At 43.8% G+C, this 25,817-nt stretch overlaps 1 protein-coding gene across 2 annotated transcripts in view; it reads right to left on the bottom strand.

Moving 5' to 3' along the window:
* thada (THADA, armadillo repeat containing) overlaps window positions 1-25,817 on the bottom strand; it is a 127,618-nt gene that overhangs the window by 75,180 nt on the left and 26,621 nt on the right. For both annotated transcript variants that reach the window (XM_023963169.1, XM_023963170.1), the window contains exons 23-27: window positions 20,572-20,704; window positions 18,881-19,003; window positions 18,120-18,242; window positions 17,892-17,983; window positions 6,115-6,204 (exon numbers count right to left, since the gene is read on the bottom strand). In XM_023963169.1, coding sequence (XP_023818937.1) covers window positions 6,115-6,204; window positions 17,892-17,983; window positions 18,120-18,242; window positions 18,881-19,003; window positions 20,572-20,704 — 561 coding nt within the window. The remainder of the gene's footprint in view (window positions 1-6,114; window positions 6,205-17,891; window positions 17,984-18,119; window positions 18,243-18,880; window positions 19,004-20,571; window positions 20,705-25,817) is intronic.

Below are 25,817 nucleotides of genomic sequence, written 5' to 3'. Positions count from 1 at the left end.
TTGTTGGTTTTCTTTGAAATATTGTCTAGAACTTCAAGTTGTTTAAATACTTGGTCAGTTATAATTGTGTGAGTGTTGAGGAAAAATTACACTTTGGTGAGAGAGGTTCTCTAATCTCGACCTGCAGCCTCGTAAATGAATGGAGGAATCTATGTCCCTCAAATGTCTGGAGGAGTACGGTAGTTGAATCACCAGCATCAGGCGATTGTTGATCAAACTGAGACTCTGACATGATTCATGTTTAAGTCTCAAAAGTCCTACCACAACTCTACAAAACCATTCTAGTTTTAGCGCTCACAAACTCTTTGAAACCGAGTCAGAACATGATAGTGAACCTCATTACAAATGATGACATAAGAAGTACTGTAACTCAGTCTAACTCAAAGACTGAGTGATGCAGTGAGAGGAAGAAAATGGGTATCCACCACTGACAGTGTGTGTGTGTGTGTATATATATATATATATATATATATATATATATATATATATATATATATATATATATATATATACACACACACACTGTCAGTGGTCCCTTATACTGTCAGTGGCCGAGTACTGTGTTCATTTCTCTATGGAAGTGCTTTCTTTAGGGTGCTTTCACAGTAAGCTGCTTGGTCCACACCAATGTCTCGTTGTTTAGTAAGTTTACTTTGCTAGATTAGTTACATAAAATAAAACAAAATCATACCACAGGGAAACAATCATAATTTCAACTCTGTCATTTTTTTCATAAAATATAACCTAAAAGAAGTTTAGAAAAAAGTGTTGGTGTTTTTATTTTTGTTGTGAAGTTGGGTTTTTTATATGGAAGTGAATGGCGACAGGTGTGATGTTGCAAAAGCCAAACAGTGGTTACATTGAGAAGTGTGTTGGCTCCATTTATCGTCAGTTTTAAATCAAAGTTTTGCTTCTTAACCAAACAAAGGAGTGACGTTTTTTAATGGGCAAATCCTTTACATTGCTGTATTTGTAAATTACGGAAACCTGGTCTCTTTTTTCAAAGTGGGGTAAAACAACAAAATACCTCCTCTACCTGCATAAATCCACCCAAACTATGACAGTTCTGAATCTAAATCTGATATCAGCCAGCTCAGTGGAACCTTTCTCTGCCAGTTTTCAGTTTCACTCTGCACACTGGAAGAAAAGGAACAGAGAGGTGTCTAAATTCCATCATGTATCCCTTGCTTTTTTTTAACCTCTATATATGCCACTTGCGTGGTACTTGAAGATGATGAGGAAGAATGTGTGTTTACATTGTCGTGCGGCTTTGCAGCTGAGCTCTGTGAAGGTCTGTAAGTATGTAAAGTCTGCTAATGGGTGTAAAAAGAGCAGCATGTCCTTCGGACCGCTGTTAGTCATGAGGATCTCATAGAATGGAGACAGAACAACACACCCTCATGCAAAAACAACGTGTGCTTTTCATTACCGAGCCCGACAAAACACACACACCGCCATCCGCTGGGACTTCCATACATCGAAGAGATGGGAAATGTAATCTCAGCCAATTAGTAGCTGGTTAAATGTGCTTAAAGTGGCAGTTCAGCCAAGCACAGCGGGACAGGATGTGATGTCATGCTGGCGGGCAGGGCAGATGGAGGGGAACTGCAAACACATTAGGCTTTGGTGAAATACAGCTGGAGCAGAGAAAGTTGACAGGATGAAAAAGAGGCTCTTCTGCATTTAAGAGCAGTCTGGAATTCTCCGCAGAGGTCTGCCATGAATGTCTCCCTGAACTCCAAAATCTAATGCAGCATCTGGGCGCTCTATGAAAAAGGGTTTGTTTCTTTGGGGGGGGGGGATTTTTATTTCTCCACAAACAGATCAGTGAGGAGATACAGCAGCGGAGACAGATTTAACAAAAAGGGGAGAGAAAAAAAAGCTCCAACGTAAACTAAAGTCTTCAATTTCCATTTTAGTTGCACTCAGACAACTAAATCATCTGAGCCGTTTTGAAAATCTCTTGAAATATGATACGAAAGCAAATTTCCTTGCAAGCAGAGGTAGGTGCAGAAAAGATGAGACACTGTCTCTCCCTAATGTGGGCACTGAACTGAAATAGTTTTAGATAAACATATGCAGGGCCCAAAGGATTTTTTTTTACCCCAATCTCCACTTTGCTAAAAAAGAATGGAAGTTAGAGATACGCCAACAGCCCAAAGTGCAAGAAACAGTGCGATATGTACGAAAAAATAGTAGCAAAGATAGTGTCGCAGTTTCTGTATCATTAATAAAACAACTAGAACTTCTGCTGATCTGCAGCATCTTTGGAGGAGAAAAACAGAGCTGAGGTCCCACCAGGTTCTTCTTCAATCAGTGGCTGTGGTGCAGAGGTAGAGCGGTCGACCTCCAATTGGAAGATTGGTTCGCCCTCTGTCCGTCCATGTGTCAAAGTGTCCTTGGGCAAGGCACTGACTGGGACTGGGACTGCCAAGCACTTTGGGCTTTGTTGTTTTTCAGTCGCATCGCACCAGCCTTTATTCTGAAGGCTAAAAGGATAATGTGGATCATAGCAAAGCTCGATGGTGGTTTTGTCCAGATCTGGGGCCTCATTTCTAAACGTTGCGTACGCACAAAAGAAGGCGTACGCCACTCTTTACGCAGTAGTTGATATTTATAAAAAGCAAGCTTGACGGGAAAATGTGCGGTCCTTCACGCAAGCTCTGACCCAGGCGTACGCACAAAAACGGGTGAAATGAGAAACGGCGACACCGTCGGCAGATGGAAGAAACACGTGAAAGTGAAAATGACAATACTGCCTCCCAGAAATAACATGAAGACTTCACAAAGCAAGTCTTACAATTAACAGCCTACACGAAGACCCGTTTGATCGATCAGCAGTGAAACAAACAAGAAAGATCAAACGAAAATTACAACAGAAATCCAAATGAACACTTATTTGCAAAATTTACGGGCAACTATGGGCGTGTCATGAAGCCGCAAAAGCTGCGCTGCATTTAGAATTGGTTGTGATTTATTAAGGGAAAGATGCGTAGGATGTGCGTGCGCACGGTTTTATAAAGCCGAATATTTCTGTGCGTACGCACGTCCTATGTTTCATCCGTACGCCACTTCTGACGCAAATCCTACGCAAAGTTTTATAAATGAGGCCCCTGGGCTTCTTTGATCTGCTGCATGTGGAGTTAATGATGGATTTTATCAAATCTGAGAGATTGTCCAAAGCTAGATCCCAAAAAATGATGATCCCTGGACTTTCCTCTAAATTCAGCAGAAGTCCTAAAAATTTGCAGAGTTTCATGGAGTTGTGTGGCTTGGACCTAAGAAAAAATCTCTTGTGGGAATTAGAGAAGATTTGCTTGAGATAAAGAAGCTTGCTTGTTTTCCTCAGAGAACAGAGACATTTGTTCAAACCTCCTTCAAATATCTGCTTCTGCAGCAAATGTTCTTTTCAGTTCCCTCACTGAACTCATCTTAAGTAATAAACATATGAATCAGAACAAACATTGTTTCAGGAGTAAACTTGCTGTCATACGAGCAAAAGATGAATATTCAGAAACTGAGCATCTGTGTGTTAAGAATAGGCCACACGTATGTTCAATCCTAGTTCTCAGTCTCTACCATCAGAATTATTTTCCAGCTCTACCTGCCTCACCTCCTGGTTAGCTGGATCAGGTGTAAACTTCTGATCTTCAGCACCAAATGAGGCAACAAAGGCTGGAAAACATGCAGAAGGGCAGATCCAGGATCACCCTTGGGAATTTACCCAATGACTGCGTATGGTGTGTGTAACCGGTGTGTGTAAACGGCGTGTGTAACTGGTGTGTGTAAACGGCGTGTGTAACCGGTGTGTGTAACCGGTGTGTGTAACCGGCGTGTGTAACCGGCGTGTGTAAACGGCGTGTGTAAACGGCGTGTGTAAACGGCGTGTGTAAACGGCGTGTGTAAACGGCGTGTGTAAACAGCTTGTGACATCCGTCAATGGTTTGCCAGATAGGCATCACGGAACCCCGACCTTTCTAGAATTGGGTGGACAAAAAAGCTAGCAACAAAGTCGGCAGAGCGCTTGATGAGGAAAATCTACAACTGAGGGTTTGACAACTTCCTGTCTATCAAAAAGCCACAATTCTGGAGTCGGATATAAATGATAATGCTCATAAAAAGTCAGCATAAGGCTTACTGGCTAGTGTAACAAGCCATCCAGCAGTTACCTGGGGAGCTGGGTTGGCTCTGGTTTTTTGTTTCAACCAGCTTTATAGAGAATTTTTTTTTTTTTTAAATAAAAACCTTTCACAATTTATGTTGATTTGAATCAGTGATTGTAAGTTGGCTCATTATATTATAATACAAACTATCAATCTCAAATAAAGCAGATATGTTTTAACAATACCTACAGCCTTAGTCACATGCACCTGGACAGTGGGTTGACCTGTAAGGGTGGTGCAGATTTTTGGGTTGATGGGGTCCGTAGAGGGTCGTGTACAGGTGCGGTAGCATCTTAACAGGAGCGCAGGTGTGTCTTGCAGTTCCCTTGAGGCTCATGCAACCTCAAGGGACCTCATATAAATGGAACAAACCATTGTTGAGAGTGGGGCAGTTTATTGTAAAGTAGGACAATATAAGTTACATGTATTTATGACGTACGAGTGATGCTGTCCTACAACCCTCACACCACATTCTAGTTGTTAATACGGTGTGCGTACTTGTTTCTTACTGATCGCATGCAAACGCTGAATGCGCGGGCAGTATGAGTGATTCAATAGAAAACACCTGTACAATGCCCACATTTAACATTCTATAATTGTTTTATTTTCAAATTTCTAAGGTCAGGCTTCATGCAAGGAGCCCACAAAGAGTGTGGGCTTATCACTCAAGAGACCCTTCTGCTGTGTGCAGGATTTGGGGGGCGTTGGGGATAAAAATAGAAAGTCTGTACAACATTCCTGCATCTCACCTCCTTCACTACAACCTGCTGCATGAACATGTCGGCTCAACGGGTTCACCCGGCGGTCTACAACCTTGATATTACCGGCGGGCCACCTGCATACACCTTGCTATCCACCTTTAAGGGCAGTTGTGACTAAAGTGAACCCCTGTCATGAGTTTATTATCCGCTTAAGATAATTGAAACAAATCCTGATGAGGAAAAAACACAAAGACACCAGGCTTGTTTTCCTTTCATGAATGTTGCTGCCTCTTCTCGGCTCGTTACGAGTTTGTCAGCATGTTGATTCTACATTGTTTATCTTTGAATTTCTGCACACATTTTCCAAGTGTACAGCCTCTTTTTGAACTGTGTTGACGGGTATCTGAGAAAGGGAGCTGCATCACAAAATACATCATGTGTACATTTGGTCTCAAAAGTATAACCTTTCCCAGATCCTAATCTCACTTCTATGTTCTATCCTAGTTTACGGCCTATTTTGGAAGTGTGATTATTCTGTAACTTTGCTGGCTAAAACCACTAACAGCAGTCCTCTGGCCTGCTGTCCTGCTCTGGATGGCTGCAGTGCGGCGCGGTTGGTCTGTGATGGTGGTGCAATTCGCTCTGATGATGTGGGAAGTCAAACAGCTGGAGTCTGGTTCCGTGGGAAATTTGCTGATGTTTTAACAAGAGGCTAAGGGAGTGAGGGTAATTCTGAAAGAGCTGCCCCGAAAAGCTTTCAATTAATTGGATCCATATTAAGATAAGGCTGCCTGGGGAGCCGCTGGACTTCTCAGATGCTTCCAAGAAGGGAGTAAGGGCTGACTAGGATCAGGCCAATGCACTGAAGTGGACTCAACCCTTCACTGCAAAATAACAGGACTAAATCTCAACCAGACATTTATTTCATTCGCTCGTAAAACTCTGTGCTTTGAGCAAACAAACTGTCCACTGAGCGAGGGAGCAAACAGACTGTGAGGTAAACGAAAACTCACTACATGGCAATCAGGCTTTATCTGACAAAACAGTTTGTATAAAGTTTTTTATTTACTGTTCGGAGAAATCCAATCCAACTTCCCATCCACCTCCATTTTAAGGCACCGCCACAGACTACAGACCACAAAACAGGTCAACGATGTTTGAACATAACATCAAAGTGTGTCAAAGATGTGGTGGAGAAAGACTGTGCCACAGACCACATCACCCCACAAAGAAGTGGAGTTACCACTCACCTTTCCACTGTGGCTGCAGCTTCTTCCAACTGGCTCAGAAGAAACGGGTAGAGGGCCGGAAAACGGGTGAAAAACTCCCGACCAGTCATCCTGTGGGCAAAAGGAATTATGAATACGAGAATTCATGCTAATCTGCAAAAAATGTAGGCATAGCAACAACACTTTAAGACATTTAAAGTCTTTGGAAACGCTCTGATGAAAATGGTGTTTTGAGCATTCTCTTGTAGCATTTGATGATGGAGAACATATATGAAGAAAATTAGGCTAAAAGTTGCATTTTTGTGAATCAGGACTACACCAAAAACGCAGTTATTACAAACTTTGAGAAAGTTTGTAGATGTGACGCAGGACCACAGTTAAAAAAAAGCCACAAGCTCCCTGCTCCGCTCCACCCTGATGCATCCGCTTGTAGATGACGAGATCCACTCACATCTTTATTTTCCCCGTCTGAGCTGGAATCTGGCTCAGGACTGTACAGCTGAAAAGCTCCAATATTGATATAATGTTGTGTTGGGGGGGTGTGAGAAGCTGTAAGCTAGCTGGAGTGAGCGTAAACAAAGGGGTGATGGGAAATTTCGAAATAACTAATGTCGCTCTGCAGAAATAACGTTCTCGAAAACGACACAGGTCTTGGATTTTGGCTAAAAACTGCATAATTATAATTAAAAGACCACTGGGAACACTTTTACAACAGATCAAAAGATGCTCAGAGTGGGACTTCAAACTAAATATGTATTAGAATAAGCTTTAATTCCCCAAATGTGTGCTTTGTAGGATGTGTTTTAAGTAAAATGCTTCTTTGGATTGTACACAAAATTGACGACTTTAGAGCGATTTAAGGAGTTAAAATCGCTCCAGCTGTTCCTGTGAAAATCGGACATCTTTCTGAGTCTGTTTCCAACGTTGATTCAAATATTTATCTGCTGTTCCCCGTAAAATAAACAACGCATCAGATGTGCAGCGTGCTTTCATTCAGGTCAATTTCGAGCCAAAAGAGGCTGAAATGAACCACCGTGCGTTTCAAACACACATTACAGGAGGAGAAACTGAACGTAAGACCTGATGATGGTCAAACTTTAGAAAAAATGTGGTCATTTTTATTTGGTGTGGGCTGTCAAGTAGGCATGGACATAATACCGTAGTTTAAACTCGTAAATTAAGAAGTGAGGCTGTTTTTCTGCTTCATCATTCCCATTTCAAGGAGACATTTCACACCGGCTGATAGCAAAGAAGAGAGAAGCCAAAACAAAACCAAATCTTCTCAATGCGAATCAAAGTAAACTGAATGCAAGGACTGCAAGGTGGTGCAGCGGTCAGCACTCTTGCCTCAGAGCAAGATGCTCAGGCTCAAATCCCAGTCAGGGTCGTTCTGTGTGGAATTTGCATATTCTCCCTGTGCATGTGTGCAACTGGATGGATGGATGGATGGATGGATGGATGGATGGATGGATGGATGGATGGATGGATGGATGGATGGATGGATGGATGGATGGATGGATGGACGGACGGACGGACGGACGGACGGACGGACAGACGGACGGACGGACGGACGGACGGACACTTTATTGACCCCGAGGGAAATTACATGGCAGTCCATTAATCCATCCATCCATCAGATCACCCACACACAAAGATAATTAAAAAAATAAGGAATATGTTAAAATTTAATAAATACCCAGATAAAAACAGTACAAAGACAAATAAAAAGTAATTGGACATTTAGTGTGCCAGGCCCCGTCCGCTTGCCCCCCCCCCCCCCCCCTTCCAACAACATTGTACAGTCCAATTGCACTTGGTGCTGGTGACCTGCTCAGGATATATCCCGCCTTTGCCCAACAGTAGCTGGATTGGGTCCAGCAACTCCGTGACCCCAAAAGCGATTCAGCGAGTTCAGAAAATGGATGGGTGGGTGAATGGAATAGAAGATGGAAATTTGGAGACCAACACAGTAGACCAACTGAAGAAATTTGAGGATTTTAAGCCATTTAAACCATGATGATGACTTTAAATGGAACCAAAAGCTTGTTTGAGAGGAATTTTAAACACTGGAAAAGAAAAATTCTACGAATGTTTTTTTTAAATTAAGATTTTAAAATACAGCTAGTCCTACTATGCAGACATATAGTGACCAAAACAGTCTACGTCATTGAACACAAAAGGTAAATTTTTGGTCCAGATGAAAAACTTACAGGAAGTTAAGGTCATTCTGATCCAGCCTTTAAACTGTTGCTGTTTGGAAGATCTCCTTACAATCTGTTTGCTACAACACACTGAAGCTGGAGTAGATTCTGTCAATGTTCACCACGAATCTTAAAATAAACAGTCAACAACAAAAATAATCCTTGCTAACAAAGAAAGACAAACTTCACACAAAAAAACTTTAATGACTGAAATTAACCTCAATCATTTCAAAAATGTTTAAAAAAGAAACAAAAATAACTTCAAATGAGTAAGTACAGTTACAAATAAATTATGCAAAATTGGGGGGGGGGGGGGGGGGGGGAAGTAAAAATCATACAAAACACGATGTAAAAGTTTCATAAAAAGGTTAAAGTACCGCTTGGATCATGTTTTGATCTACTGAAAAGCATTCCCAGTGTCTTCTTAATTATGATTTTGATGTTTTTAGCCAAAATAATTTTAAAAAACTGTTGTTTTTTAGGACAAAGATTCTGCAGAGCAGCAGAAGTTTATCAGAAATTCACCTCTGAGTTCTGGGCAGGACTGTTGGCACAGAGCAACCCCACCCCACTTCCCATCATCCTTCTGTTTACACTCTCCTTACAGCCCTTAATACCCCCAACCTAACATTTGTGGTGCAACAGAAATGGTGATCATTATTGGAGCTATCCAGCCGTACATCTTTAAGCCAGATGTCAGCTTGGACGAGGAAAACAAAGACATACACAGATCTAGTCATGTGCAGGTGGATGCTCTATTTCCAACGGCATCAATTCATTCAGCATTATATAGGCCTTCCATCAAGACAAAATGCCACAAGATGCTGCCTAACTCAGAGTTTAATTAAAGAAGGTGGCGAGACTGAGCTGAGGATAAAAGAGGAAATTATTTTATGATTACAAGACATCTCGATTTTGGGAAAATAGCCCAGAATCTTCTCAATCAGAGCAAATCTGTTTTGTCTGCTACATCTACTAGTAAGCAGTGCATTCAAGAAGTGCAACACCATGTGTGGAAGTCACATGTGTTTGTGCTTATGGGTGCACTCACACACAGACACAACTGTCAATAAAATGTCAAACTTTATCTTTAACACCAGCGGTCGTGGTGCGGCAACCACCGTTCAGCCTGAGGACCAATAAAGTTTTATTTAACTCTGGCTGTCTAAAAGCAGTCAGCCTTGAAGGGAAGAGGCTTGGTTTGCCCAAACACTCGATCACAAGACAAGGGAGACTCTGCTATACAAATGCGTCACTCAGAGCTGCAGAGAAAACACAGCAGCTCTTTGGATCTGGTTCAAGTTAGCATCCGGCCCTGTGATTGGAGGAGAGCGAGTCTGAAAAGCCCCTTCCTCTGGTGGCACTGCTTGGCGAGCATGTGAGGGTAATTGCATCTGAAGACGGCAAACGGAAACATGCTCCCTGAATGAAAGTGTAAAAACACAGCTCTGTGCGTTCGGGCTCCTCTGCTTCTTCTAATGAGAGGCTGTGGTCCTGAGGAGTCGGCACTGCCTGCAGGCCAGAGGCCAGAGGAGGTGCCGCAGCAGATTAGACGGCTATGAGGAGGGAGTGGGTAAAAAGATGCACTGTAAGAATTGTTAAAAAGTGTTGCAACCCAAAAAAAAAAAAGGTTTGTTGGCATAACAGATTAAGTGATTCAGACTTTTTTAAAACGTTATATTCGCTTTATTCAGGTGGGAGTGATAAATCTCAAAACCAGTGTTTTGCAAGTTCAAAACTGCCATCCAGGATTGACCTGGTCCTTGAGAGATGTTGACGCTTGAGACTGATAGAAGCTAGAAGTGTTGAAGACGCATCAAATCAACAATTCGTGGTAGATGTGTCCCCGCTCCCTGCCAGCTTTGGCCCTCTGAGTCCAGCCTAGGAATGATCAACACCAGAAGTTAAGGAGAACAAAGCGACCTTAGGAAACATCAACACAGAAGAGTTGCTGACTGTCCTGCTCTCGCTAGCTGTTGTGCAAACATTTCTGCTCTTTTTAAAAACTGTGAGGAGCTGAGCGTGGGGATGACTATCTACTTCCTGAGTAGATTCCTGGGAGCAGCTTGCAGTGCAAAAACACAAGATGGGAGGTTTTCTTAGAGTTGAAGTGAGCACACAGGGTTAGTCTGGCTGCGGGTTCTATTCCACAGTGTAAGCACACAGGATGCCTAATCCTGAAGTTGTTGTAAAAATGACCTCTAAGCATTTTAAACAAGATCGCCTTAACAAGTTCACGCAACAAGTCAGCACACACCATGAGTAATGGCAATTATCGGTGACCAGTTGTGGACATTTTTTTTAAAAGACAAATCCATTTGTTTATCTATGTGCGTGAGTCTGTTTGTGTGTGAGAGTGTGTGCATGTGTGTGTGTGTGTGTAAGACTGGGTGCATGAAACAGTGAGTGTGTGTATGAGTTTGTAGTCTGTGTATGAAAGTCTGTAGTCTTTGTGTGACAGTCTGCATGTCTGAGTCTATGTGTGAGACTCAGTGTGATTGTGTTGGTGTCTGTGTGTGAGACTCAGTGTGATTGTGTTGGTGTCTGTGTGTGTGAGTCTGTGTGTGTGAGTCGATGTTTGTCAAAGGTTTTCAAAGGTTTCTCAAACTATTCTCCATTTAGTTTTCTTGATTCAAAAATTGTATAAAAATAAACTACAAGTTGGTGTTTACAAAAGAATTTGCAAACTATAAATTTTCATTGGGAGAAACTTAAGACATAAATGACAATTTGTCAGAGACAAAGACTTGGAAAGCCCACAGAGAGCTCTCAATCAAAACTGGAAGAATCTCCATAAAAACCCCAAAGAATATTTAATCAATGACTTGAAGCAGAGCTGCTCATTCCTGGTCCTCCAGATCTACCACCCTGACTGTTTTCCAGATCTCCAAGTCCTACGAGCTGCTGATGAACTCAATCAGATGTCTCCACATTCTGATTGAAAGAACACACCTGGTCCAGGTAATCAGCAGCAAGCAGTGCAGGGAGAGCTGGAAAGCAGGCCGGGTGGTAGATCTCCAGGACCAGGAATGAGGAAACACCTGACAAGGTGAAGACTCTAGTCTGTAAAAGTCTCCTCCAGAAGCTTGTTTCCACTTTATGAGACACTGAAGGTAAGTCAAAAGTAAAGCCTATTGAAACATCAGACTAAAGTTTAAACTCCTTTCTTTACAAAAACCTTTCAAGGTCCCGATAGCTACGACTTCCACTTATGTAAGATCAACTGTTCAGCCTTGTGCACCCCGCCTCTTGGCTTTGTAACAGCACAGTTTAAATTATCTTTCCAGTTCCTTGGTGTCAGAGACAGATGCTACAACAACAAGTCTTGTTGTTCATGCGTCCATTTGACCTCGAACATTTTAAACTCCACATGAATCTTTAGTTGTTTTATTAACCAGTGGACCCTTTAATTACATCCAGATGGATCCAAGGCTGGACATCAGTGAACTGGACAACTTAACTGTATCTGTAATCAGTGAAGCCCAGCAGCTGTGCTCTGACTACATCTTGGCTGCTTCCTTGAGGGGAACGCTGGTGACTGTGCAGCTCTGTGTGTGTTTAAGAGTTGTGTGGCTGAAAACATTGACTATATATTAAGAGAACTGGAGGGAGTGACCCCCTCCCCCAGCGTTCCCAATGGGAAGTACTCCAGGAAGCCAAAATCTCATAGACTTATATCAGAAAATAAACAGCTATTACTCAGTCTTTATATTTGTCAGAATTGCTCTTGCTCTGCTACCTAAAGACCTACTCCAACAAAAGTTGTGTTTATAGTGTTTTTAACATGTTCTTGCGCCATTTTTCTTATAATGGAGGACATATAGAAAGAAAATTAAGACTGAAATTGTATTTCTGAGCATTTTTTAATTCAATTGTTGTGAATCAGGAGCAGTTTGAAAAAGCTTGTAATTGTTATGTACAAACTACAATCGGCTGGCCACAAGCTCCCTGCTCTGCTCTATTCTGATATACCAACTCGCAGACAAATAGATTCATGTACGTTTTTGTTTTTCTTGTCCGAGCTCGAATCTGGATTGAGACTGTACGGCTGGAGAGCTGCAATATTGGTGGTTATTTTTGTTTCACCGCCAATGTTACCTTGGGGTTGTGAGGGGCTGTAAGCTGGGGGGAGACAGTGTAGGAAATGAAGGCAGCTTTACTCTGTGCCAACAGTCTCACCCACAACTCGAGAAGGCAAAGTTCTGATGAACCACTGCCGCACTGCAGAAACTATGTCATAGAAAAAAATGAGATCATCATGATTAAAAGACCGCTGGGAACGCTTTTAAAATGGATAAAAACAAGATCGGAGTGGGACTTTAACGTGTTCTTGATTACACTAATTTATTTTTATTTATTTATTTTTATTCAAGCTATAAACTGACCAATCAGATGCCTCAATAAAAGCATGTGGTCTCGTGCCCAAAGGTCAAAATGTTTGATTGACAGATTCTCCCCAGCCCCCTTTAACCCTTGTGCTATCTTAGATGACCCCACCCTTACATTGACGTGTTCTCCCTACCATGACAAAGGTGGATAAAGGTGGAAAGATTTCATGGACACCAGTGATGATCACAAATCATTGAAGAAAAAAGGTTCAGAACACTGTCTAGTGGGTCTAGATGACCCAACTCCCAATGCTAAAGTGCCTAGGATAGCACAACGGTTATGTGGTAGGAGGTTCCAACAAGCTCACTCCTGATTGGCGATAGATGTCGTCAGAGAAGGGATAACTCAGACCGGCTTAATGACGTTGTCTGGTTCCAACATGGCGGTGTCTGTATCGCAAAAAAACAGCGACTGAATTGATTTGTATTAGGTTGGAACGGGGAGTAAGTCATTTTCTATGGGAGACTTCACACTCACCCTATCCAGTTCTCATCCAGTCAATGGGTACATTATAGTAAAATAGTCTATTGCAGTAAAGCTGACTCCTCTCAGCTGATAAGACCACAACCCTGGAGAGGAGCGGTCACTGCTCTCCAACAACATTGACTTCCAACTCTAACAGCCCAGCGCACCAATAATCTGGACAGTTTTCCATGTACGTGCAGAGTGCACAGCGAGGAGTTGAGGCAGGTTTGAGATAAAGCTGGCAGAGTTTGGGCTGGAATGCAGCGTGCAATCTTCGCCCTGTCAGCACTGTTTACAGTTGCATCTATCTCCACAATGGTATCTCATCAACATCAATGTGCAGCCAGAGAGCAGAGAGAGAGGGCCCCCCGTCTGGGCTTACAGGGACGATGACCCACAAGCAAACAATGTGTCTGGATACAAGTTAGTCTAGAAAATACACAGCAGAAATTCCCACAAACAGCAAGAAACTTGCTCCGTATGAACATCCAAATACTGCTGTAAATAAAGCCATTTGTGTGAAAGGGAGACGTGGAAAGGCTCCGGCTTCAGCAGACCAAGAGACTATCAAATACTGGAGCGGACAAGCTGTCACAACACGTTTTCTGCTGGCAGAGATCACAACCCAACAATGAGAGAGCAGACTGTGGAAGAGACAAACCTCCAAAGACTTAATTATAAATGAGATGCAGCCGTCAGCTTCAAGCACGCAAAGACCCACCATGACTTCACAGCGGAACTTTACGGCTAACAGACACCATGAGGCTGAAAGATACGAGTCTTCAAAATAAAAGCAGAAAAGGAATTATTAGGAACAACACATTTGGACAAATAAGTAAAGAGAGCTTCAGATAAAGCACTTTTTGTAATTTCAGCATAACTAATAAACTAAATTTATCTCAAGTTATTCTCAAATTTGTTTGTTTTTTAATAACCGACAGGGCTATCCATGTGGAGACCACAGGCTGCAGTCACAGCCATGATGGGGGCCATTTGGTCACTGAACCACCAGGGAAGCATCTGCGGGGGTCCAATTACCTCCCAAGCTGTGGTACTGGGTCCAAATTTTAGTCTTTGGTATGACATGACCATGAAATCAATTCCAGAGTTTTACCGTCTCAGGGAAGAAACAGCAGCCAGCTGGTTACCTTTGCTACAAATTGTGACTAACTGGAGTCAAAAATCCAACTTTCTAAGAGTAAAGCCTTAGTAACAGGCATCCATAGGAGTCAACCCCATACATGTGCAGCGGGTTCTTGGGTTGCACACGCTCTTTGATTTTCAGTCATCTCCATGATCATTGTGAATCAGCTGATTCTGATGCAAATCTGCTTTTCTCTGCAACAGAATCAGCGGATTGCACAAACACTTCACTCGCAGTTTCCTTGAGACTCGTGTGGCTACCTCATGAAATTGGAACGTACCATTGTTATGCGTGAGGTAACCATACTGAGAAGTATTTGACAAGCTCATTTAAGTTGCACACATTTAGGAGATGCAGGTGATGCAGTCGTACGGTGCCGTTACGCCGCAGTCTGGTCATTAATAAGGCGAACGTACTCGCTCCTCACCGACTGCGTGTGAATGCGTAAGCAAGGGGTGTGCAGGTAATACTTAAGTGCTCATGGGACGCCGGTTAAATGACCCACAAACTACACTGCTAATCTTCTGCTAACTCGTATTTTCATGCTAACCACCAACTGGTTGAGTTGCAGCAGGCCAAGGAGGCTCCCTGTTTGCGAAAAATGCAAACAGCATCTGTGAGGACATTTTAACCCTTGTGTTATCCTAGACACTTTAACGTAGAGAGTTGGGTCATCTAGACCCACTAGACAGTGCTCTGAACCTTTTTTCTTCAATGATTTGTGATCTTCACTGGTGTCCATGGATTACATGAAATCTTTCCACCTTTATCCACCTTTGTCATGGTAGGGAGAACACGTCAAAGTAAGGGTGGGGTCATCTAAGATAGCACAAGGGTTACAAAGACATTGAAGACATTCTTCATCACCTCTCAGAGCTTCGCTTCCGTTGTTGGAACTTTGAGGATGATGAGAAACTTAGAAGTCTTAGGGTGTATTCAGACTGGAAACGGGGAAACTGTTTTCGCTTTAAGCAAATCAAACGTGTTCAGTCTGAATACACCCTTAAAGTTGCCCCCAGAGGTGTGAAGACATTATGTGTTCCAACGGAGAAGACTTCTCCCTTTGCTCCAAAGCCTGGAATTGGCGTGCTTCCTGCTGCTGGTACATCCGCCACTTTGATGCATGTCTTTGATGCAGCTGCTCTCTAAGTAACTTTTGCACTTAAAGCACCTTTCACTGATAAAAATCACAAAGTTCTTTATCAAAAAATAACAGGAAAGAGGAAAGTAGAATATGATTATGGATTATTTAATTGAAAGGTATCCACAGAAATTATCTGTCAGATCATGCGGCCTTCAATCAGTTCAATAAAAGATGTATTAAATAAAACAATTACATTAAAAACAACTGTAAAAAATCACATTAAAAAATGGATTTAAAGGAATTACTCTTGACAGAGAGAAAATAAAATGAAAGTGGTGACCCACACTGGATTTCTCTCATTTTTTCTCGAATGTTGGCTGAAGCAGTCTGCATGCAAAGGTGTGATTTACACCCCTGCGACTGGAACACTCGAAGGATATATTTGGATAGATGGAAGAGTACTCGGACTAAAAAGTGAAAATATGTGAACCCCAGGTGTATTTGAGCTCAGAGTTCCTGCAGCTTTTCCGCAGCTCAGTGTAATTCCAACAGAACATTGCGGTTAAGGTTATTATTGTCTTGTAGCTTATTGTCTGAAACAAACAGGAAACTATCACAGCACATGAGACACAACTCCATCACAACACAGCTACTTTGGGAATAGAAAACTTAAGAGAATCTCCTCCATGACTCAGCCACAGACGCTAAAAATGTATTTCAGCACCTCACAGGAAAGGATGAGGAAAAATTGACGAAGGTCAATGATAATGAAGCACAGGAAGAAATCTGGAGCAAACACCAGCTTTTTTGTTAGGACCACCAGCATATCAGCAAAGGCTGACTTAACATACACCCATACAGGTATTGACCCATACTGGTGCTGTGGGTTTTTGGGTTGTCGTGAAGGGTCATAGAGAGGAGTGGCAGCGTCTTAAAGGGCGTGTCTTGCGGTTTCCTAAAGGGTCAATTTGCCACCTCAATGGGCTTCATTAAAACAGAACGTACCGTTGTTGCGCATGTGGTAAGTGTATCGTGAAGTATTGATAAGGATAACTGAAGTTTCATGCGAGTTTCATGTCATTACGCACCACACTTGCCCAGGGTTGCTCATTGCGTTCGATCGGGATGTGACAGTAGATAAACCAAAGAATAAAAATACATTTAAAATAAAAATGCATCAGCGAAATATCATCCTCACCATGAAATACGTTTGATTGACATGCTGCACGGCCAATCGAACATCCTCTGAAACACACGTCACTGTGTTTAAATACGCTATGCGTACTTTCTTTTGTTCTTTCTTTCTTCTCCATCTGCCAGCCTCGCTGCGCTACAAGTCCTCGGCGGAGGACCACTAAGGCCCATAGGAGTGTTTATTGAGGCCCAAGACAGAGAGCCAGCCTTCTGGAGCCGCGTCCACGGACCAGGGGCCGCTGTTTGCTCAGCCGTGGTTTACCAGCGGAGCTTTAGAAACGTCCTGCCCCTCCATTACAGGGTTTACAGCAGGACATGAAACTTACCCTGATGTGTTGTTTGACCATTCGCTACGACCTGAAAATGTGCATGACCATTTTCACTCTATGAGCTCATTGAGTGATCTACAATCTTCAAATTTGGTCCATTCTTTGCCTGCAGATAGCTTCTTTCCAACCATAAGGGCTATTGTGACTAAGACAACAACCATTCTTTTATAAAGAAAGCCTTAAGATCAGACAGCTTTATACCTGAAATGAGACATAATCTTTGCCTCATCCCACCTTAGTTATCTTACAACAAGCCCTACAATCACACAATCCACTCAACATCATTTTTAAAGAAGCATCAATTCTTCTTGTACAACTTTTCCAGTTTTCCACACCCTTTGCTTCAAACGCATGTCTGCTGAGCGAAACAGATTATAAAATATCTGTGGAAAGTACAGTTCAAATTTGCTTCACAACATTTTAGAACGAAGCTTTCCCAAACACTCGAGCGTTTGTTTGACAGCGCGCTGGGAGCCAGACGCATTTCAGGACTCCTGCAACAAATAATGTTTCCAACAGTCTCTGACAGCGGAGCTGATGAAGCTCCAACTACAGAAGAACAGAAATCACCAAAAGATCAATCATTTGCATGTAGGTCATCCTAAAACATCTCATCCATCAGTCTGTGACAGCCCTGTGCTGCTGCCGTTTGTGAATGAAACTCTGAACAGCTTTAAAAAGAAGTGTTCAGGATCGAAAATAGTTTGAATCTTGAAAGTGAAAAGTCAGCGGGCATCCTTAAAGACGGCCCACCGTCTGAACATTACTCAACATCCTGCTGCAGTAAAGGGCTGGCTCCTCTGCCGTCTGGAGTCATTTCCATACTGTTCCCCCGCGGCGCAGTGAGGAGCCCTTTCTCTCAGGGTTGTGTTACAACAGCACCCCTCAGTGGTGAGTGCAGAACCCCCATCAGGACTTTAGAAAATTGCTTTCAAGTGGATTCCCTTGCTGTAAAAACGAGTTGTGGACAAAGCAAACGAGAAAGAGCAGACCTGTTTTTCTTAGAGTGTTCATCCTTTCCTCTCTTCACTCCAAAGATTCGTGTAATCAGAGCGCTGAAGAGGAGAGTGGAGGAGTTTCTCACCTGAAAGGAAAAGAAAAAGGGAAGAATTACCAACTAAAAACACAAGTTACGTCTCAAATCCCACTTTCCTTTCCTACTTGTGTATTTTATTGTTGGGATTCTTTTTGAAACCGAGGTAAAAAACAGGAAGACTCACTGCCCAGACAGGAGAGGTGAAGCCCAGCACAGCCGCTTGTACGCCATCTGACACAAACGGAATAATGTTTTCCCCCAAACGAGTGTCCCTGTACAGAGCCCTGAGGATGTTCAGAGCATGGACCTGAGGAGAAGGAGCCACATGACCGCCATAAGCAATGCGTGTTCAAGCAACCGATTCCAATGAAGTCTATGTAAAGACCCGATTTGGGCTTCCACATTCAGAATTCTGGCGTTCACGAGTAGCTACACAACTTTTTATGAATGTTTTCAGGTTTTATATACAAAACGTGTGACCATTCAAACTTTGACCAATCAGGGACTCGGATTTGGTAGTGACTTATGGATGGCTTTTTTTTTTTATTTCACTGAAGCGCCAACCGTTGATCAAAATTGATCAAATAATTGCCGTTTGTGCCTGGACGGAATTATACGACACAAGTCTTCCATTTGTCGGAATAGAGCCGTAAAAGAAAAAGCCTGGAGCAAGATTCAAACGATTTGGAGCACTTAGACATTTCGCACCACGCCTCTTCCCATTGTAGGTGGTGGACATGAGCTAATGAACAGCAAAAAAAAAGAAGCCCCTCCCTGCTTGATCAGTGTGAACATCATGGGCTATGCACAAGTTCAAGCAGACACATTTAGAGCGTTCTTGAACACGTGGTTATGTTGCTATAGAGGTAAAGAGCACTCCCACACATCACTGTAGTCCTGCCGTAGATGGGGTGAGCGTAGGGTTCAGTCATGAAGAGGTCAAACCTGAGGGACTGTAGAGCTGTCGGTGTTCCTGTCAGCAGAGGGCATGGCCAGAGCTGTCAGCTCCCTCATGGTCATCTTCAACAAACTGCAGCTGGAAGATTTGGGCTCAGAGGAAAGCAGAGCCTGCAGAGAAAGAAAGATCATCTTAGAGTGGATTAAACCTCTTTGCATGTAGAATCCTAAAAGATGCCCAAAGACAACCGTTAGTTGCATTCGTCCTGATACAATAGATCTCAAGCCTTATCATTGGAAAAGGTTGGCTGCACCTCATCACTACTCTGTGTGGCCACAGGACATTTTCCAGCTTTTCTGATTCACATTGTGTGATCTGCACAAGAGATCAAAGTTCACCCGACCAAATATGGTGGACGACCTGAGGAAAGCTCTGGTCTGGACCAAATGACATCCTGTGCAGTTCCAAAGGGAGCAATTCAGATGCAAACCTCACAGACTGTCTGACCGGAGAGCCAAAAGGTTCCAGATACATGGGATTTTCAGCTTAAACCTTTGACCTGAAGCACCGATTTACTCTAATGACATTAAGAGGTACATCTAGAAAATGACACAAGGTTACCTAAACTGAAGACCCCGCTAAATGACATCATTTGTGTGTGCCTGGAGTGGGAGCAGAGATGTGGGAGCAGGAATGAGCAACCTTCCAGCGGGAGCTGATGGGAGCCATCTGGGATTCAGGGTGACGGTTGAGAGTTGGAGGGATGGATGGAAAGATGGAGGTAGGGGATAATGAAGGAGGAGGAGGAGGCAGCCCACTGACTCCTAGGGACACTAAGTGGGTGGGAGTGGAGGAGGATAAGAGGGAAAGAAAAGTAGCCTGGTTCCTCTGAACCAGTCCAGACCGGCCTTCCCGGATCTGACTCTGCTTCTCTGTGTGAAGGAATGCAGCCCGGAGCTCTGCCAAGGTGTGGATTTCTGCCTCTCCCCAGACTTCCCCACTATTGTCTTATCTGCTCCTTCTCTCCATCTGCCCTTCATCCTCAGCTTCAGTTGTTGTTTTCCTCACGTTCTGCTCAGTTTTACAGCCTCCATCCTCTCTCCCACACAACAGGAATGCTCGCTGATTAGCATCATTCAGGCCAACAAATAAACAGAAACACAGCCAGTCGTGATTAGTTGGAAATCGCCTGTCAGCGGAGCAGTTTTGCACCAAAACCACAAGAAAGCAACAAAATGACAGCAAGGATAAAATACAAACGCCATCATGTGTAGTTTCAATATCAGCAATCAGAGGAAGTCAACCCACTGAATCACACACTGAGTCAGAGACTGACAACGCAAAGCAGACCAGAATATGTTCACCTTCTGATCAGCTGTGTGTCAGTGAAAACACTGACATCATTAAAAACACACACACACACACACACAATGAGGATCCCATCTTAAAACTGGCTTTCTATGGCCAGAAACAAAGTCACTGCGAGCAGAAAGTCATTCCATGAGACAGGTGAGTTTGTTTGACCCGCACTCCAAATCCCAGACCAACAAGACTAATTCCGAGGAATGTGCTGTTTGCAGACAAAGCTTTGCTTTTGGCATGCTCACAAGTGTTTTAAATTCAAACAAGAAGCTCTCTCCAACTTTGAAAAGAGGGGCTCTAGAACCACGGCTGGAATGGAACAAGGAGCCTTTGGGTGCTTTGGAGTGCCGTGCTAAGAGGGGCCAAGCTCACTCACCTGGATGTAAAAAGGAATCCCAGCGCTGCGACGAGTGGCACACAGCTTGGAGGACGGGTCACTGCACTTGACCTCTTCTAGGACCTCGGACAGCCAACGGGAGGGAAGCTGCTGCAGGACACGACTCCCACTCCTGAAGCCAAAAAAAGAAACATTTTGTCTTAATATTGTGACCCATTAAAGGGGAACATTAATTACGATTACACAAACAAGTTCTAAGAAAGTCAGGAGTTCTATTTAGTCTAAAACATGATGCTGTTCAGATGTGTTGGGAAGAGTAAAGCTGTAAAACCAGTTAAGAGTAAGGCATACTATATGGAAAAATGGGTCATCTGGCCAACCTTTCCCTATGAAATAGGCTGATACCAACACAAAACGCCAACTCCTTGACTTTTGTGCTTTAAAAAGTGATCAAAACTGAAGAAAGGCCATTTCACTAGGTTTCAACACTGAGGGTTTGTTCAATTCTAACTTTCTTGGATGTGAAATTGTCTAAAACCTTTAGCCCGACAACAGTTTTAATATTTAAAAACCTTAATGATCACTATCCTATTTATATTTCATCTCAAAATCATCCAGAGTGACCTCACTGTTCTGCTCATTGACTGTATAGAAGAAATGGACTGAGTGACACCTCCGCTCTCGTGATCCAAACAGGAAGTACCCGCTGGCTCAAAGGAGCCAAAATCCCATAGATTTCTATAGAGAAATAAACAGCTGTTGGTACGTCATTCTACTGGTCAGAATAACTTTTCTTGCTGTGATATCTTTTTTTAAATCATCCTGATTATCCTAATTTTTTGTTTTTTTTCTTCTTTACTGCAAGTTATTGAGGTTATAAACTGACCAATCAGATGCCTCAATAAAGTATGTGTTCTCACGTCTAATGTTTGAAACGTTTGATTCTTCTGATCATGCTTTCAAGTGGTAGGGGGTGTGGCCTTTTAACAAGCTCACTCTTGACTGGCAAGAGAAATGATTACTCAGACCGACTTGGACCAAGCACCGCCAACTCACGATTAATGGTTCCAACATGGTGATGTCCATATCGCGAAAAAATGACGACTGAATTGACTTCATGTGGTTGAAGCGGTTAAATGGTAAATGGCGTATACTTATATAGCGCTTTCTACCTTCTTTCGAAGGTCCAAGGCGCTTTACAGTCACGGTCCCATTCACCCATGCACACACACATTCACACACACATTCACACATTAGTACCGGTAAGCCATTTCCTATGGGTCACGTCACACTCAACCCAGTCCAGTTCTTGTATACACTCAATGGGTCTGCTTGTCTCGCCCATCTGTGGTAAGGTCATGGTTTGCTGATGTCACATCCTGTCAGGAGGAGGATGACCACAAACATGTTCCTGACTACATCCATTGTTGAGCACAACGCAGATATTTTCCTGTTTGAAATATACTAGTTTTAACTAGAAATGACTGATTTCTTCTACATCATTTGGTCAACTCCCAAAAAACGTGTTTTGTTGTTAAACTAACTGGTTTGCATAAACTCAATACACCCCTCTTTACTTTCTGAATGAAAACCGACTGATTTCACACACTGAAAGTGATTCACAAAGTTGGTTTAGCGTTTCTTTTTCATTTGTTTTAATTAACTTTAACAGCCAGATGATCTCACTGAAGGTTTCCATTAGATGTGCAATAAAAGCTAAAGTTCTAAAGCATCAGATGAAATATGACAAACAACAGCATCCACTTGGTTGCTTTCCAGTCATGTCTGTGACCTCCAGCTAAACGAAAACATCCCCAGTAATGAGCTCATTGACCAGAAAAAAGGCCGAATTTGGAGCTAAATGCGTTTGATAAGCAGGCGAGTATCGCAGCCACATTCCATCAGATAAATATTTGAACATGTTTGTCCTTGGCTCGGCATGGGGCTGTTCAGGATCACTTGGCATGGCAGAAAAAAAGTTCATGTGTTAAACTTGCAGACACATGAGCGCTTGCGTCACGTGCACATGTTGCACGAACGCCGAGAACCTGAACCGAAGCAGCTCCAGCAAACGCAGACGATCGCATGCAAGAAGCTGCCCGGTGGGCTTTGTGACACACAAACAGCTCTGAGCTGCATCAAGCTAATTCCAAGAACTAATGATGAAGGTACATCCACACAGAGCAGACACAATAAAGACAACAATTTGTTCTGAAAACACACAAGTAAAAAGGAGAACATTTTGTAAAGATATCGTAACTTTAAACATAAAAGATGAAATGCAATGAAAGTATATAAAAGTAGAATGAACCCAGTAGTCATTTCTAAATACAAATCTGTTAATGAGCTCACATATGGGACAAAACAAATCAGTAAATCAGGAAAACAAAATTTAAGACAGCTAAAGACAGGAATTTCTGTTATCTGTTGAAGTTATCGTCTATTTGTTTGTTTATTTAATTGAAAAACAGTATTGTTCACTTTTCCATATATGAGCCACACGCTTAGCAATCTGTGACTCTGGACTGATAGTGACAGAAGTCTCTCAAACCATCCATGTGGGACAACTCTGTGATGACAAAGCTAAATTATACCCAATGAAGACCAAAAATGTCTAAACTGAGTAACATGTTGGTGAATTTGGAACTAAACTTCTGGCCACAGATCTCAGCATCATTCACTAATTACCAAGCAAGTGCATTCCCAATAAAAATTAAAAATTGTTGCTTAGCATTGTTTTTTTGTCTCTTAGGTTCCAGTCCCAATAATTTGGGCAGAACAGATCAGGTGCAAAGTGGCTGAAGCGTCTCTCAAGCAGAACTGCTTTTGATCCCAGCTCCATCATGTTTCATGAAAAATATCAAACTGGCTACAAAACATCTGCGTAAAGTTTTATGACTAATGTGTTTGGACTGGAGGTTTGTTTGGAGGGGCCAAAGGCCAAACAAAGGACATATGGAAAAAGTAGAACGGCATATATATATAATATATATGAATACATAAAGGTCAAAACATCCTTTTAGTTCTAGTACCAGAGCAGTCTAACTACTGACTGTATATGATAACTGGATTAAGTGGCACCCCCCCCCCCCATTATGTTCCAAACAGGAAGTCACCGTTGCCTCCCAGAGGCCAAAATCCCAACATGTCGGCATCTGCATACAGAAAAAGTCTCAACTTAATCGACACAATTTAGTTGGAACTGGAAGTAACCTTTTTCTATGAATGATGTCACACTCACTCGGTCCAGTTCTCATTTACAATCTGTGAGTATAACACTGTGGCTTTAAAGAAAGTTGATCTGAGATCTTTTGGAGCTCATGGGTTAACTGACAGGGCAACCAATTTAAACACCCATCGATGAAAATGACCAGGAAATTCATGTCCTTCACTTCTCACTATATAGGGCGTTCGCCATTTTGCAGTGCTGTCCAAATCTACAATTCCTAAATCGAGTGGCCTAGAATTTTCCCAGAAAAAACCAGTGTGGATCCATGCTCACTAGATTGGTGAATATACACCACAATGCATTGCGTCGGAACAGTTTTTGCCAAAGAAAATGTATTTAAATGTATTTTTTAATAAACCATCAACGTTTTTATCTAGACAGTGGACTCATAAATAATTGTCGCAAACCGCTCATATCAATTAGATCTCAACTTTGTGAATTTAATGACATCATATCTGCCGTTTAAAAAGAAAAAGTATTAACCATGGTGTCCAAATTACTTTTAAAATTCTAGGGCACTACAATGTACAGCACTATATCGTTTTTTTAGTAGTTAGGGGTTAAGCTGGGAATTTGGACACAGCAACAGACAAATACACAAAAAAGAGAAAGTGAAGAGACACAGGCAGAGAACAGCAGAACCGTCAAGAAGAGTCACAATGAGGGAGCACAAACACACCAAAGCCGGATCCCGAGGCCGAGCATCAAAAGACTGCGGTCAAACACCCCGCAATCAACACCCTGTAACCCAGCACACGGTCTGCATACCATCCACACACTGCCTCTTCCCTCCACGCACACACTCACACCGACACACGGCTGGAGGAGAAAACACACGACCGCCGGAATGCTGCTCTCGTAACACGACACACGGAGAGGCCGCTTTCTGCTCCACTACAAAACAAGCCAGTTCAGTTGGGGGTCGGGGCCTCCGGGGCCTGGCGGGGGGTGGTGGGGGCTCCGTTGGTCGGGGGGTCGGGTCCGGCGCCTGGGTGGGGCGGGCTGGGGCGCTGCGTGGTCCTCTGGGCTTGGGTGTGGGGGTGCGTGGTGGGGGGGTGGGGTGGTGGTCTGGCTTGGCTTGGGGGGGTGGTCCCTTTGCCTGTGCTGGGGGGGGTTGGCGGGGGGCGCTGCCTGGGGGGGGGGGCCCAGCGGCGCTGGATGGGCTTCCCATCTACACCTGGGGCTGGGATCGGCCCTTCCCTGGCTCTGGGGCGGGACGGGACAACCCTCTTGGGGCCCCCGGTCGCTCCGGGTGTCATCCGCTTCGGCTGCGGGGTCGGGGGGGGGGGTGGGGTGGGGGGTCTTGTCGGCCCTGCCCTGTGGGGGGGCATTCTGGGGGAGGGGGGGGGGCCACTATTGATACGGGGCAGGGGGGGTTGACGGGTCGGGGTCTCCGCTGAGGCCATCGGCGGTTTCCCCGGCCGGTTGGCTGCCTCGGCCCCGTCGAGGCCTGACCAGAGCTCTTCTAGGGCCGGCGTTTGGGGGTGGGGGCCGGGGCTTGCTCCGGGGGGGGCCAACGCTTTCTGGCTCCTCTCTCTCTGTGTGGGGGGGGTGGTGCTGGGCCTGGGGTGTCGGCGCCTCCGGGGGTGGGGCCCCTGGGCTGGGTGGGCCTGGCCCCCTTGTTGGGGGGGGGGCGGGGGACGGCTGTTTGACCACCGGGGGACAGTCTATCAGCTGTCCCCAACTTACCCCCTTCCTCATATAACCTCATAATAGGATGAGGGGGTGGGGGGCTTAGCCTGCGGTGGGCCTTGGGGGGGGGGGTTACAAGGCAGTGGCCCCCCTCCTATGGTTGCCGTATGGAGTGGGCCCCCCCTCTTTCGGTTTTATTTGCACCTTAGACATGTAGGGCCCTTGGTAGGGGGGGTGCTTGGACATCACTGCCAGCAAGCAGCAGATGTCCTCCTAGCACCCTACCCGCCAATTTTAACCGCACCTTAGACATTTAGGGCCCCTTGGTGGGGAGGGTGAGGGGACGTCACTGTGAGTAATCAGGAGATGTCCCCTTAGTGCCCTACCCGCCAATTTTAACTGCACCCCCCCTTAGTACATACAC

This window comes from Oryzias latipes, chromosome 15 (assembly GCF_002234675.1).
Source record: "Oryzias latipes chromosome 15, ASM223467v1".
NCBI classification, from domain to species: domain Eukaryota; kingdom Metazoa; phylum Chordata; class Actinopteri; order Beloniformes; family Adrianichthyidae; genus Oryzias; species Oryzias latipes.
This window is presented reverse-complemented; position numbering and strand designations above follow the sequence as displayed.